General features: G+C 54.3%; 1 protein-coding gene across 1 annotated transcript; it reads left to right on the top strand.

The window, feature by feature from the left end:
* The first annotated feature begins 983 nt into the window (after positions 1 to 983).
* Positions 984 to 5,493, top strand: TFF1 (trefoil factor 1). The gene is made up of 3 exons (XM_031460018.2): positions 984 to 1,090; positions 4,696 to 4,848; positions 5,310 to 5,493. Exons 1-3 carry the CDS (start codon positions 1,015 to 1,017, stop codon positions 5,318 to 5,320), a joined length of 240 nt encoding a protein of 79 aa, XP_031315878.1. The 5' UTR covers positions 984 to 1,014; the 3' UTR covers positions 5,321 to 5,493.
* The last annotated feature ends 10,386 nt before the right edge of the window (positions 5,494 to 15,879 follow it).

Genomic DNA, 15,879 nt, shown 5'->3' with positions numbered 1-15,879 from the left:
AGCGGTGAGCGTGAGCCAGGCAGGCAGGGAGGTCCGGAGCAGGGGAGGGGCCCGGGGCGCGGGGGCGCAGGTGTCCTGTCAGTTCAGCATCAGGGAAGCCGCCAGGAGGATCTGGGAGCGCCAGCCCCCAGACGCAGGGGCCCCCCAGAGGGAAACCCCCTCTGCGTCATCAGTGTCACACTGGCCCTCCTCTACACAACCTCGCTTTGGAAAGGACTCCACTGCGAAAGGAAAAAAGCCAAAAAAAAGTAATTTAGACAAATAAGTAAAAATGCTCCGGCAATTCCTTGGAGTGGGATGTTGAATACCAGTGAGTTTTCAATGCCAGAGCCGCCTGGAACCGGCCCTCAGGACGGCGCCGTGCTTCCCGGTGAGGGGTCCAGTGGTGAGGGGTCCAGTGGTGCTTTGCTCACACACAAATTTGCCAAGAAAAAGACTAACATAACACGAGTGGGGAAAAGCTGAGGTGGGAAGCCCAGGCCCGCGTATTTCTCTGTTCGTCCTGTCCAGGCACAGCTGTCCCTCCAGACATGGATTCTTAAAATCATGGAAGGCGGCTGCATGCCCACCCTACAGGGACCCGGCCAGGCCGGTGGGCGGCGCTGGCCCTTCTCCTTCCCTGAGTCACGCTGGGGGGGACCCGGGAGCCACTGCTGACACACTGTGCCTGTCCCGGTGTCTGCCATGATGAATCATTTTCGAATTAGTAAGCGATGTTGACTTTAGCAGGAGGGTCTCTGATACGCTCAGCTGCTGGACTCAGGAGACTCCCTCACCCGAGGTGACCATATGATATGGCATTTTTCTCTATCAGCCAACCTGTTGGTTTGGTTTGGCTGCATTTAGGAAACACCTTTTAACCACTTGGAGCGGAGGGTTGGGGGACCCTCCTTAGGCAAACGGTATCTGACCCTCTTTAAGCAAACAGCCTGCGGTATAAGACCGAGAGCCGGGACGCATCTCAGCCTTGACTCGTGGTCTCCTTCGGGGCAGAGGAGTGAGGTTGCGGCCAGCATGGAGCCCAAGGTGATCTGCGTCCTGGTCATGGCCTTGGCGCTGGCGCTCAGCAGCCTGGCACAGAGCGAGGGCGGTAAGACAGCAGGTCCTGCCCCGGGGTGGGTGCGCCCGCGGCGTGCGTCTCTGTGCAGGACTCAGGGTGTCATTATCCGTATTTCTGAGCTGAGCGCTGTCTGTCCCAGGTGCTGTTCTAGGTCCTAGAAAGATTTTGGAGGGCAGAACAGGCGGACAGTAGCGGCGGGGTAGGGGGCCTGTGGAAGCTTCGGGAAATGCTGTGAGAAAGAGGGGGGGGGCTGCCTGCAGCACTGAGCCTAGAGTATTGTGCTGCTCGGAAGTTCCACATTTCAAAGAGCCATCTTTGATGTTGGGACTAAGACTGGTTCTCCCAAAAGTCCAAGCCAAACCCTGCCCCAGGGGCTGGAACCCACTCAAAGTCCACACAGGCATCCGAGGGCCTGCTCTGGGGCTGGGCGTCCCCTGGGAGCCCCTCTGGCAGGGTCTGTGGGCTCTCCTGGGCCCCCTGCCCCATGGCACCCAAACCACACGTCCTGTTGGTGTGTGTCCCATCGATGCCTGGTCCGTGGTGTCACCAACGGAGAGAATCAAGGCGGGAGGGCACCACGGCTTCCTTAGAGCTTGCTTGTGTCTCAGATTCTTTATCTGCAGAACGGAATCCGTCTTTCGCCTTAGAGGGTTTGTCAGCAAAATCAAGTGTGATGCAGGTTGAGAAAAGCAACCACGTGCTAACTAAAGGTTACCTGCTGCTATTAGGCATACTTTAAAGAGAGGGGGTGGGAAAAGGGTTTTCCAAAGATTTCAGAATGAGAATTCCCGTAGAGGCTTGAAGAGAGGGGACAGGATGGTTCCCACACATCTCTGGGCACCTTCCAAGGACCTCATGACTCAGGAACAGAGGACGAGGCATCTGGGGTGGGGAGGAAGGCCCCACAGCCTAAGGCAAGGAGAGGGGGTGAGCTTCAAAACCTGAAGGGCACTATACGGCTCTGCTGTGGGGAAGAAGGAGGGTGGTCTGCTCCCGGCTGCCCCCAGCCAGTCTGCGTCGTCCCTGCCACCGCGGCCCCAGCTCTGCCCACCACACTGTCCGGCCCCAGGAGTCTGTGCAGCCGGTCCTGCTGAGCCTGGCCCTGGGCCCCCTCACCGCAGGCCAGGACGGCCCACTCACTGCGCCCGACTGCCAGCAGCCCGCCTGTCCCCGCCTGTCCCCGCCCTCAGGCTCAAGGCTCAACCCTTCTCTGCGGGTCTCACGGGGTCAGCGATCCTGTGACTACAGAAAACTAGAAAATTCTGTCCGATTACAAGAGTAGCCCTGGATGGAAATCATTTCCATTCAGTCCCGTCAAGCAACAGCAAGTAGGGGACAAGACGGACTCCTGTGCTTGGAAATCTTCAGTTCCCATTAGGATACCAGCTGGGAGGGGGTCAGCTTGCCCAGCAAAGCTTAGCCCTTCGCCCGGGGGGGCTGCTGCATCTCGTCCTGCCCAGAGGGAGAGTGTTACCGGGTCCAAACCCGTTCTGCTCGCCCCACGACGGGCCAATAAATCGGGAGACGAGGTTTGGGGCAAGGAATACAACCTTATTCGGAAAGCTGGCGGAGAAGATGGGGGACTAATGTCCCAGAGAACCATTCTCCCCAGGTCAGAATTCAGGCTCCTTTTATACTAAAAAGGGGAGGGGGTGTGCTTGGTTGTCACAAACTCCTTGGTGTTGGAATCCTTGGTTCTTGCAGCTGTCCACGTGGGTCAGGTCAAGATGTCCCTGTAAACCCTCAACGAGACAAATGTTATTCTCTGCTCTGCAACTTCTAATCTCTGTATAAATGGAAAAGTGTTATATCCTTAAAAGTCAGAGCCTTGAAACCAGGGCTCTCCTGTCTATTTCAGCCTCTAGTCAACATTCTTTTACAAAAGGTGCAGAACCAGCATTTCTAAGCCCAGGAAACAGCCCAGGGTTAGAGCCAAAGGAACAGATCTCATGTGGAGTCAGATTTGTTCTTCTTCCCTGTTACACAAGGACACGAGAACTGTTGTCCAAGCTCTGCACACACCGCTCCCCCTGACCTGTACCTCTTCCCTGCCCTGTGGGCTGAGTAATGGTCACTTCCGCTCTACGGTAGGGGGCCAGACCCCGGGAGGCTGATGGCCCCAAGAGGCCACCCCACCAGTGAGAGATGGATCCAGATCTTTCTGCAAAGCCAGAGAACGCTTCCTTCAAAGAAAGCTGGAGGTGATCCTCAGATGTCAAGAAAAAACTCACGGAGACCAGCTCATGATGCGGGCTCAGCTTTAGGACACTTAGCTGGACTCCACAAAGGACCAAGCGCGGGCGTCTTGCCCGCTCAGTCTAGAAGAGGCCCCGCGTCCACTGGGCTTTGGATGGACTGTCGTTTTCTGAGAGCACGAAGCTCCAGGTGGAGGCCAGCCCGTGACCACCTCTGCCCGAGTCCCCGTCCCGCTCCTTCTCTGGCTCTCCTCCCTCTTCTGTTCTGGCTCCTTCCCTCTCCATGCTCCCAAGACCTGGCTGCTCCACCCTCCTGCCAGGGACAGACTCTGTTCCAGTGCATGGAGCACCTGCTCAGGCAGGCCTCTCCCTGGGGCCCGGCTGACGGCGTCCATTAGGAGCACCTCCGAGCCCTCTGGCAGGGCAGAGCCGCCACCCTCCATGCCCCCCAGAGACAGAGAAAGGGTTCGAGACTCCTCTTTCTTACCTGCCTGGACCTGTCCTCCACCAGGCCCAGAGGCGTGCCTTCTCACAACCTAGACTCCGGCCCGGGGCCACAGCCTCAGGGCTTGCGTCCGAGCACGTGGTTGCTGCCGGCGGGCCGTCTCTCCTGCATGTTCTCTGCTTTCGGGCGATGTCACCCCTCTCCTGGTTTATGCTGTTGAGTGGCTCCCTTTGCTTTTGGGCTGAAATTGTCCACCCCAGTCCCCATACCACCCCCACCCCGACTCTCCATCTTACTTGTACGTGGACTTACACCTCCTGAACGCACCTTGCTGTCTCCTCACCACCTTTGAAAACGCTGCTCCATCTGCTTGGAACACCCATTGCCTCATCCTCACCTGGTCAACCTCTTCCTACAGGAAGCCCTCCTTGCTTTGTTCAGCCTGTTGTCACTGGCCCTCCTGGGCTGGCCCGAGGCGGGTTGCACTGTGCTGTTTTGCATGTTTACATGGCTTCCTCCTCCATTAGACCATTTGCTTCCTAACAACGACTTCTCTATCTCTAATTTCTGGGTCCCCGTCACCCAGCACAGGGCCAGACATGGACTTGATCCCTGAGGGGAAGAGGAGGCAGATCCCTCTCCGTCTCTGCTGTGCTTGCTTCTGTTTCTAGCACACGCAGACTGTGCTCAACAGATCATATTGATTGGGTGAATACAGGTTAATAACTGTTGAAATTAATGAGTAAGTGAATAAATTATCTAAGTAGGTACAAAGTTTGCAAATCCCGGGCACCTTGCACTTGCCCAGATTTTAAGGGTTTCCGCATCAGGAAACGAGGACAGCATCCCCTCTCGGACCTGGAGCCCACCGTCCACACCCACTGTGCCGCTGGTCGCTGCTTTAACTGGGGAAAGGAGGCCGACTGGAGGGTGGGTAATAACAGGGAGGACTCAGCCCACCACTCACCTTCGCCTCTTGGCCTGCGCACTTTCAGAGACATGTCAGGTGCACCCCAACAGCAGATCAAATTGTGGTTATTCCGGGATCACGGCGACGGATTGTGAAAAAAAAGGCTGCTGTTTTGACAACAAAGTCATGGGAGTCCCCTGGTGCTTCTATCCCGAGCCCGTTGGTGACCCTACAGACGGTAAGGCCATGACGGCACTGTGAGTTCTGAAGACAGAGAACTAGAAAACACCCATGTGGGACCCCGGGACCCTAATCCCAATCACCAGCTGTGTTTTTACTCACAGTAATGGCCACGGGGTGACTGGGAAGAAATCTTTTTGCCCAAATCAGTCTGAATCCAGGGCTGGGGGAGGGGAGGACAGGTCTGAAAGGCCGTCGGGTGAAGAACCGTATTTTTTCCTGGCTTCCCTTCCCATCTCTCACCAGAAAGCTGTGCAGAACCCTCCCTAGCATTGGTTTCCGGCCTGTTTGGGGTGGGGGTGGACAGAAAGCCCTTAAAACACGAAGACCATCCGTGTTTTCTCATCCAAGAATTTTCCTGTTGATACTTCGAAGCAAATTTTCTGTAATTATTTAAAAGTGAAAGAGAATGCTCCCCCTCACTAACGCATCTCCCCGCCCCACGCCCCGCCCTTGCAGAGGAGTGCTAGTGTCAGACACTTTCCCAGCGGGACCCGCGTCCGGAGCGGGCAGGGGCCTCTGCCCGCCTGGCACCAGGAGCTCAGCCCCATCGCTGGCCGGACGTTTTGGGGTCCTCTCTGCCTGAACTCACCGCCTGGATTTTCTGCTCTGATTTCCTCATCCTCAAAATTGGCCTAAAAATTAAAAGAGATGAATGTTACTCTGTGCTTGCAGTTCTTTTAAATAAAAACATGGGAATGATTTTCCTTTCTTTGAAGGAGACACGCAATACCCCCCTCTCTGGTTTCTGGTCCCGGGTTACACATTAACTCAGACTGTCTCGGGCCGGGGAGAGTGACGTGTAACCGTGTTCGGTTGACTCGGGGGTTAGCGGCCATCAGTGTCGCGCCCAAGGCCATTAGATTGCAGTCTCAGAGAAGCAACTGAAGCACAGCCCTGTCAGAGCAGAAGACAGCACCGGACCCTGCCCACGCGCCTCCCATGGTCAGGTGATAAAGCTGCCTTCCAATGTCTTTATTTTCCTCAAACGGAACCTGGCTCGGGAGAGAAAACCTGTAGCAAAATGTAAAGTGTTACAATCAAAACAGTTGCAGAGGACAGTATGAGTGATGGCTGGAGGAAACCGGCTACCCACCTGCTCCCTAGCACTGGAGCTCTGAACTGGAAAACAGAACAAAAGGGAGGGGTATGGAGGCCACTTGTCCCCTTATTACTGACAGACAAGGCAGAAGGGAGCCAGCTGGACCTGAGCAGCCGCCCCAGCCCCGCCCTGGGCAGTCAGCCTTGCTCCGGGGAGCTCAGCCCAGCCAGCCCGTCGCTCCAGACGCCCCCTCCCAGCTGCCCCCACTCTGGGCACAACCAGCAGGCTGTTCGTTGAGCTCTCCTGCCCTCCACAGCCAGCTGGTTCCCAAGAAGAAGAAAAGAGGCCTTGCCCCTTGCATGACCAGTTTTTTCCAAATTTGCCAGTAGATTCATTACTCCCCCAACCCTTGGCCACCAGGTCCAGCAAGTACCGCCGCCCTGGGGGCCGGGAGACACATTGCCCGTGCGGACACACCAGGGTGGGGACCCCCGCACACACGCACGGCTGCAGATGTGTGTGCAACGGCACACGTCCTGCCGTGCGTGTGCCTGGAGGTCACCGTGGCTTTCCCTCACCTGAGAATCTGCAGAGAAAGTTTTGCTTCTTTTTTTTTTTTAAATCCATAGCAAATCTGGTCTTTCTCACACTCTGGCTGCTGATGGGAGATAAAAATAAGCTCACTTTATTTAGTCCAATCCCTTTTGAAATGCAGCGTGTGATTGTAACCTACACAGCCCCTGTAGGTAACGTCTTGAACTGTGGTCTCCCTTCCCCTCCCTCCCCCACCTTCCTGCCCCTCTTTATAGCTGGGGAAATGGAGGGGTGCCCAAGCACCCACGGCTGCGGACCGAGGGAGGCCTTGGGTCTATGGCATGTCCTTTGGGTTTTGCTGGCCTGTCCGAGGACCTTGGCCCAAGTGTTCTCGGGAGTCCAGTGGGTCCCGTCCCCCGTGCCTTCTTACACTGCCCAGTGTCAGAGAGGTGGGCCTTCCCCCGTGACCTCTCCCAGCAGGCCTATTTCCCAGTACTGGCCATCCATTCCTTCCCTTCTTCCTCACCTAACTTCCACTCTGTGAGGAGCGGAGGAAAATGCTCACTCCCCCAGCCTCTCTTTCAGTCAGAGGTGGGCCTCCGTTCTGGCCCACCAGGCAGATGACGGCACCTGTGTGAAGGTTCTGGGAAGAGGCTCTTACTTCTTGGTAGGAGAAGAGCTTCCTCTAGCAGCACTGGGCGACCTCTGCAGCCCGTCTGTGGATGTTGGGTGGTATGAGGGTGTGATGGGGAACCTCAGGCAGCCATTCTGCGATAATGAAGAAAAGCCTGAGAACAAGAGCCCTCACGTCCCCGAGCTGCTGATTTGACCACAACACCATCCACCTCCAGATTTTATGTTAAGTAAACCCCAAAGTCCTTATGGATTAATCCACTGCTGCTTGACAACCTCCTTTGTTTTCTCTGGATTCCTGCCCATTGAGGGAGTGAAATGACAGAGGTCCAGTGGCTGCAACCCCCTCCCTTGCAGCACATAACACAGAAATCCTCAACCCATGACCATGATGGCTGGTCCACCTCCTCTGGTGTCCACCTGCATGGACGTGTGATCTTATGGCTCCACCATCTGGGCCAGGGCCCTCAGGCTCACCAGCGTGGGAGAAAACTGGGGCATCCTCGCCTCAGCAGCAGCACTGCCCAGCACCCCTTACAGGTGGGAAAGAGGTCCTCCCCGAGAATCACAAAACCCATATGAGTTCCGACAGTGGAGCGCAGCTGGGGGCGGGGGGAGGCGCCCAGGCAGCTTGTGGGAGGGACCTGGCAGACTGGATGCTGGTGGAAGATGGCCCGAAGGACTTGAGGAAACCAAATAGCTTCAGAAGTTAAGCCCAAGCCTGCACTGTCTGGCCTGGGTCTGCCCAGGACAGCCCCAGTGAATCCCAGTGCTGGCTGCGGCTGGGGGTCGGGGAGGTGCAGTAAAAGCTGAGACAGCACGTGTGGATGGGGGGGCTGGGGTACCACTCCCTTCTAGGGTGCAGGGCAAGATGGGAAGATGAGGGAGGATGGGGGTGGGGACAGAAGAGGGCAAGGCCCCAGGAGAGTGAGATGTCTCCAACATCACAACCCACCTGGGGCAGACCTGCACTTACGCCCCACTCCCCGTCGTGTCCCCCCATCATATCCCCCCCAACACGCACCATGCACCCGCCCCCGTCAGGCCCCAGGGAGGGAAGTTTGGGCTTCCCAGTAACCTGGACCACCTCCCCGCCCCACACCTTTCTGCAGCCAGGAATCCACGTGGCCAGGGAGGCAGGGACGAGGGAGTAGAACTGACGGCAGGTCTTAAGGAACAACAGACGCCTGCTCAGGACCAGCACAGAGTCCTTGAAGCATTGGGAAGTTGGTGGGAAAAAGGCAAGCTGTGAAGGTAAAGTGCCTCAGTAAGAACAACGCTGCTGATAAGACTGTTTAGCAGTTTGGGGACCATGTCACACACACACACACACACACACACACACACACACACACACACGTGCACACACAGCTCTTAAAGGGCCCAAGCCCCTCCCCTCCCCCAACCTTGGAAACCAGGCTGGGGGAGGCTGTTTGGGGGCAAACTCTCTCTTTTCTCTTCCCTAGGAACTGCTGGATTTCTGCCAGAAGAGGGAAGGCCACCCTTGTAACTTTTACATCTGCATATGCTGCTTGGTTGTGGAGAGTTGTGTGTCTGTGTGTGTAGAGGCCTTCTACTTCAGAACAAGGCAGAGGAGTGATGTGTCAGTTTAAAGTTGCCTTGGTTTTAACATACGTGAAGCCATGAGCATGTGAATGAAAGATATTGCCAGTCATATCAGCAAACGAAGGGTGCTGTGACCATCAAGTCAGCGCGCGGAGGGAACTCAAGACGGGGAAGGACAGGACACGGGCCCTGGTTCTGAGGTGCACATCAAAGGAACGATTTCAGTGGGCCCAGACCTTTGCACCTCCCCACACACAGAAAAGCACTAAATTCCTTAACTTGAAATATCTGGTTTTATTTGATTAGCAGTCACATTTGATGTCCCAACTACCTGGTCTTTGTTGCAAAAACCCTATATATCCTGGCTCCTCCCCTGCCTCTTCGGAGGCGTCCCTCAGAGCGACTTGAGAGGCTGTGTCCTGGGCTCGAGTCCTCAGGACATCCACCGAATAAAGCGTAACTCTCAGCTTTTTGGTTGTGCATTTTATTTCAGTCGACAAGGCTAGTCTGGCCTTTAGATACTGGCCAGGTGGTGGCCCCGGTGGCCTTCATGTCCCACATGCTGCTCTTTCTCTCCAGTCTGGATACCACTAACTCAGGAACATTCTAGAACTTCACATGCCCCTGAGGAGCCTCAGACAAAAGTTCAGGACATGTCTCATGGGGGGGAAGTCAGGGGTTTTCTGGTGGATAATTGGTGTGGGAGGAGCCACGGCTGTGGCCAGCCCTGCAGGGGACACGGAATAGGTAGGAGCGTGTGATGCAGGAGCTATGGGTGGGCTCAGCGCCCCACGTGCCTGAGGAGCAGGGCCAGAGCAGGGCCAGGCTGGGTGGGTGTGCGGAGAGGGCCCGTGGAACAGGAGCAAGTGCTGGCCCTGAGGCGGGCCGGGCCACGCCCCACCAGGGGCCCAAGCTCTCACAGTCTGGAGGCTGGACGCCCGAGATCCAGGCATGGGCAGGGCTGCTTCCTCCTGAGGCCTCTCTCCTGGGCGTAGAGATGCCACCCCCTCCTGTGTCCTCACACGGTCATCTCTGGGGTCTGTGTCCTCATCTCCTCCCTAAAGACTTCATTTTAGCTTAATTACCTTTTAAGGGATTTGATCTCCAAATGAGGTCACATTATGAGGTCCTGAGGGTTAAGACTTCAACATACGGACTTGGGGGAGACAGCTCAGCCCACGCCAGTTGGTGTCTTTTCCTTGCAGCCCGGGAGCCCTAACACACGCAGCTGCCGAAGGGCAGCCGTCCTGGCGGTTTGCTGCCGAGATCAGTCAGTTCTGCTACAGGCGGTGACGAAGCAGAAGTAACCGGAGACCGAGAACGCGTCAGGCACTGACGGCGCACGGGCTCGGGGACCGTGAAGCATAGGTGACGTCCGTGCGACGTGCCGACAGCGAGTGAGGTGGAGACCTGCAGGGCGTGCTACGCGACAAAGAGGATGCAGCAGGCAGAGCGTCACTCTGGACGGGAGAAAGTGGAGAGGCCAGTCTGCAGGGAGCAGGCGGCTCGTCTCCAGGCTGACCGCTCTGTCATCCTTCATCAGACTCCCACTGGTGACCCTGCCCTGGCCCAGTCGGGCCCCCTGTGCCAGTCCAGAAGTACAGGCCAACAGCAAGGCTGCTCTGCGGGTAACCGGGATCTGCAGCTGGCCCACAGTGCTAGGCCTCAGACTAAGACCCAGCAAAGCCTGGGTCTGTGGTGGCCCCGTCCACCTCCTGGCCCTTTGCTCAAACCCCAATTCTGCTCCTTGTTCCTGAGCATTAGCGAGACAGGACATATGAACATCCTGGGACCCAGGATCCAGGTATGTGGTCCTTCCACACACTTGCGTCCCGTGCAAAGTGTAAACCTGCCACTTCCGCCCCCCACTTTCCACCCCGGGCTGGAGACTGAAGTCATAAACTCCACGGCTCATGCACCTTTGTCAGACCCGTGCGCCCTTCCCCTCTGCGGCTTGTCGCGCCCTGGGAGGTTATCACCGCTTCCAGATAACTTCCCACACAACAACAGGCTTCTGTTCAGAACATGTTGAACTAAGGACCAGACCAGGAAACAACTGCTGAAGCCGGGCTGCGGTTTCAGATCCTATTTGCAGGGTCACTGGGGGGGGATATTGTTACCGAAGGAAACTTGGTCACCTTTCAGTGAGTGCAGGCAGGGTCAGGGCCATTTGTGGAAATACTCAGAGCCGGTAAGCCCGGCCGGACACATCGGCTAAGAGACCCACGCGCGGCCCGTGCCAGCACAGGGGCCCACGGGGAGGGGACGGCGGCTGCTAGGGGACAGCCACTCATCTGAAGGCCTGGGCAGGTAGATTATAGTTACTCACGGGAAGACAGACACTATTATTGTAAAGGTATTGCTTAATGGTTCTTCTTTTAAAAAAAAAAAAAAAGCATGTTCTTTTCCCTTTTATTTTTTTCGGGGGGGTAAATTAGGTTTGTTTATTTGTTTATTTCTTTATTTATTTAATGGAGGCACTGGGGATTGAACCCAGGACCTCGTGCATGCTAAGCACATGCTGTACCACTGAGCTCCACCCTCCCCCTGATGGTTCTTAATATTGCCTTGAGCTGGACGTTTTGAAAGTAGCAAACAGGTTAAATTAGGCAGAGGCACGTATACCTACACACGTACGTGGTACAGCGAGGTCGAGCAAAACTAAAAAGTGGGGAACATCTGTGCCAAAGGCAGACGCTGAAGGGATTTTTCTACCCTTCATCTGACCTAGTTCATCAGAAGGGCTGAGAGTTTCCCTTGCTTGCAAGCTCAGAGCGTCACGGGTGCCGGCAGAGGACAGGAGATGCCTGGTTCAGAGATAAAGGACTTCGTTACTCATCGCAGGGCGAGCTGCGTAAGAATCAGAGTGTTTGTGTCGGTTCCCTTTGCCCCCAAGTCCTCCAGGGGTGACACTCGTGAGCTGAGATGGGTCCCGGCACACACAGGGGGTTGTGTTCCCGGAGAGGAACCCTGACCTCTTAAGGGGCCCAAATCTTTTAAAGGGCAGAAAGTGTGCCTGCCCTCTGCTCTGGAAAGACACCTTATCTACCTTCCAAGGTACAAAGACAGTCTGGGAGGAAGAACTGTTTGGTTCGCCCCCGATTCATCTCATTGGAGAGGGAGGGATTTCCACTCAAGGCTCTGAGGATGGTGAAAACTGAGACACCCAACACAGCTGGACAGCTGGGACAACAGCAGTTTAGGAGCCACACATCGCACACCCCAGGGGAGGAAGACGTCCCGCCATGCAGGCCACGTGGAGGGCGCACTCAGGGAGACAGAGGACACCCAGGGGCCGTGGGAGGAGGCTTCGCAGTGTCGCGAGGGCAGGTGCCCGCTGGCTCCGGCAGGAGGATGGGGCTGGCTTGTTTGAATAGCTCTGCGGGCTGGCGGGGAGGTGAAATCCACTGCTCAGGACCAGCAGGAACCGTGCCTGGCCTGTCGATAAGGGGGTTGTTTGGCGAAGGGGCCTTATCTGTGGGTGCAGGGTGGGAGGAGACCTGGCAGTCAGGCCACCGGAGGCCTTCTCAATTTTGGGACGCCAAGACAGCACTTAGCATTCAGTTGTGACTTTAGGTCCTACACCGTCTGAACAGTCAGTGCCTCCTTCACAAGCCGTGCAGAGACGGGGGAGACTCGTGCGGAGGGGTCTCCTGGCCTTCGGTGTTCTACATATGCTGCTTTCAAGACCAGACTGTAGAAGGGAAAACGCTCTGAGGTTGTTTCTGTCCCATTCCATTTATAAATAAAATAATGTACAAATATTTCCCTCCTCTTTTATTTGTTTAAATTCATTTTTAGGAAGTTTTAAGACTAAAATACAGGGGCAGGCAGGATTTTTTCTTAAAAGGCCAGAGAGCAAATGTTTCAGGTTTTGTGGCTCCCCCACACAGTCTCTGCCACAGTTAATCACCTCTGCTGTCATAGCTCAGAATTCACCGAGCTGGTATGTAAATGAGTGGCCATGGGTGAATTTTAATAAAGTTTTATTTCAACACAGGCAATGAGCTCACGGGCCATAGTTTGCCAGCTCCTCCTATGTCATTTCTCCTTGACACGTGGTGAACTAGATGGTTTAAGTATTTTTAAGTTTTAAGACTGGCCAGCACCTGCTCAGGCACAAAAGAGATACAAAAGAGACATTTTGAAGGAATGTAAATCTTGCCTCAAGCTCCTCAAAGTTGCAGAAGGAGGAATTACACTGCACAACATATTGAAAAATGCTAAAGTTTATGTCCATCCAATTATATCCTCAACTACAACTCAGCAAGACATCTCTAATTTCATTCCTTTCCAAACCCTGTATCAAATTCTCATTAGCATCCGTTCAACTGTTGATTTCTTCTCCCAGCTTTGGTCATGTTCTTTATTATGTAGATAAATTAAGTCCTGGGCTTTAAGAGTCTAGGATTTACCCACTCTGCTGCTGAGCACAGCCAGACTCCAGAAACTGGAGACAAACTGGATTTGCACGTCGTTCAGCCCCACCTTCTACATTTAGGAACACTGGGCATGTAAATGTTGGTAATAAAAATACTTTTTCCACTGATGACAATGGCAGGATGCTTTCGAGGTTTTACGAGGTGTGTGAGATCTTGGAGAGCATTTAGTGAGCCCTCATTCCACGTCTCCTTTTACAGATGAGAAGAGTAACCCAGAGTCGCGGAGAGGCTTGCCTTAACGCGTGCATCTGCCTCCAGGCGTTATGCTATGAGTTCCAGAAGGAGCTCTGGGTGACGGGCGACGCGAGGTGGCCGACTCCTGCTCCTCATCTCCTGGATGTCAATTACCTGTTTCGCCACCCCACACCCCCTCTCTGAGTAAGTCTAGTTTGTGCAGACACTGAGTTTAGTTCTGGGGATTCAAAATGAATGAGCCATAGGCCCGTCTCTGGATGTCGCCCTGCACTTCCTTTCTGTGTTGTCTGGGGAACTGTTTTGCCCGTGTAGACGATAAAATGGGGGTCTCATTTTAGCTCTTCCTTTAGGTTGTCATAAGAATTAAATGAGGTGTAGTGTGTGAGACTCTTAGAATCTCATCTGGCACCAAGTTGGCCCACAGTCTTGGCTTGTTAATTCATAAAGGAACCAGAAGAGAAAAACTCCACTTAGAGTGCAGGGGTGGCTGGTGCTGTGAATCAGGGGAAAGAAGGATGCAAGGAGAAGGGGTGAAGGGCACCCGTCTTCTCTCAAGGGAAGCAGAGGAGGCCTTCCCACAAGAGGGGGCTTCTGAGCTAAGAGCTGAAGGACAGACAGGAGTCAGCAAGCCAAAAAGCTGGGGGAAGGGCAGTGCAGAGAGAAGGGGGCACACAGCCAAAGGTCAGAGGTCAGGGTGTGTCCAGAGGGCAAGATGCTCACATTACGAAGCTGACCTGGCGATCGAAGAGGATGGGGTGCGTGGAGGCCGGTTCATGAAGGGTCTTGCTTTTCATACGCAAGAAGCTCATACTCGGTCTTTTCCGTTAAGGCTGGGAAGAGCGAGGGAGTGGCGGGGAGCGACCTATATAGATTGTCACTTTATAAAGGTAATTAAGACAGCAGATTTTTGTCTGGATGGGGACAAAACTTTGTGGCTGAGAGACTAGTTGGGAGATGGCTGTAGCAAACCAAGCGAGAAACCATGAGACTGGACTGGGAGGTACGCACAGAGTCTGGACGGCGCTCTCTCTGAGTAAATCCAGCCCGGCGGGGAGTGTTGGCAGCAGCCTGGAGAACTCGCACCTGCATCAAGGGACTCCCAAGCTTCAGCCTGAACAACCTTCTTAAGATTCCTTGGAGGACAGATTTGCAGGTGACATGCTTTCTGCTTTTGTTTGCCTAAAAACATATTTTGAAATCTCTGTACTTTCTGCTCAATTCTGCTAGAGTTGCTCTAAAAAAATAAAATCTATTTTAGAAAGTATTTTGCCTTTGTGTTTGAAGGATATTTTCAGTGAGTATAAAATTCTGACTTGACAGGGTTTTCTATTGCTTTTAGAACTTTAAAGTTGTCATTCCGCTGCCGTCCAGATCACAGTGTTTCAGTTGAGAGGTCACTCGTAATTCTCCCCTGTAAGTAGCGTCTTTTTGCCAGTTGCTGTAAAAATATTTTAAACTTACTTATTTCCAACAATTCGATCATGCTGTGCCTTGATGTGGTTTTCTTTTCTTGCGTTTACTGAGCTTCTAGGATATGTGAGTTTGTATTTTTCATCAAGTTTGGCCTAAACATTGGCCATTATTTTTTTCGAATACTTTTTCTTGCCCAAATATTTCTTCCTCTCCAGCTGGTACCCTAATTGCATGCATGTTAGTCAGTCTGCTGACACTAACACACGTCACGGGTCACGGAGGTTCTGTTGATTTTTTTCAGCCCTTTTTCTCTCTGTGCCCCAGTTTGGAGAGCTTATACTGCTCAATGCTAAACACTTAACAAAGGAACAGACTGACGGCCAGTGGATGACAGCGCGGCAGGGAGCGCTGAGAATGGTCCAGTCATAGCTGCATCTCCAAGGAGCACAGGCTGTGTGAGACGCTGGAACTCAAGGTCGAGGTCCAGCCCCCGCCCGAGCCCCTGTGATGGGAGCATGACCACCCGATACACCCACAGAGGTTGTGCTGGGCACACAGCCACATCCAGCTGGGGAGCCACTCACAGTGTAGACATCACACCGGTCGTGAGGACTTCCCTGCAGGTGGAAGTAACTTGTCTTGAGGAAAATGTGCCTTCTTCTAATGTGCACACAAGCACCATATGGGTGGAGAGTGTCCTAGCTGGGGCCTGAGCACCTCCACCTGGGCAAAGGAGGCATCTCAGGGAAGATGCGGGGTGACAGGGACACGGGACAGGGAAGGGTGACTTTTCCAAGGTTTGCCAAGTCCTGATGGTCACTCACTGGTCTGGAGGGGCTGGGGCTGGAGCTGGCAGAAGCTCTGAGCACAGAGGCCTGCTCTCCAGAACCCAGGGACCCTGGGTTTTGGGGTACCAAACATCTCTGGGTTCCCAGCAGCTCGAGCCCAGCATGACAGACTGGTGGCTCCAGTAAGCCCCTCGCTGGTGGGGTTTGGGGGCGTGGTTTACGGTCCTCTCGTCCCTTGGGTGTCTCCTCTCTGCTTCTCCTTTCTCTCTCTGGGTCCACAGACGCCCTTCCACAGAGCACCTTCTCCCCAGGCACGGGCTGGTTCACAGACACCATCTTTTAATAAACACAGACAGTTTCCACGGAAGGAAAAAATGACAAACTTCAGTGTTTGCCGAAGTTAACTTGATGCTTTT

The sequence above is a fragment of the Camelus dromedarius genome, chromosome 2 (assembly GCF_036321535.1).
Source record: "Camelus dromedarius isolate mCamDro1 chromosome 2, mCamDro1.pat, whole genome shotgun sequence".
NCBI classification, from domain to species: Eukaryota; Metazoa; Chordata; class Mammalia; order Artiodactyla; family Camelidae; genus Camelus; species Camelus dromedarius.
This window is presented reverse-complemented; position numbering and strand designations above follow the sequence as displayed.

What these genes read in the sequence shown, in the direction of transcription:
- TFF1 (XM_031460018.2), top strand. Translation starts at nt 1,015, where the DNA reads ATGGAGCCCAAGGTGATCTGCGTCCTGGTCATGGCCTTGGCGCTGGCG. An exon ending in CCTGGCACAGAGCGAGGGCG is followed by an intron (nt 1,091 to 4,695) that starts GTAAGACAGCAG and finishes GCGCACTTTCAG; the next exon opens with AGACATGTCAGGTGCACCCC.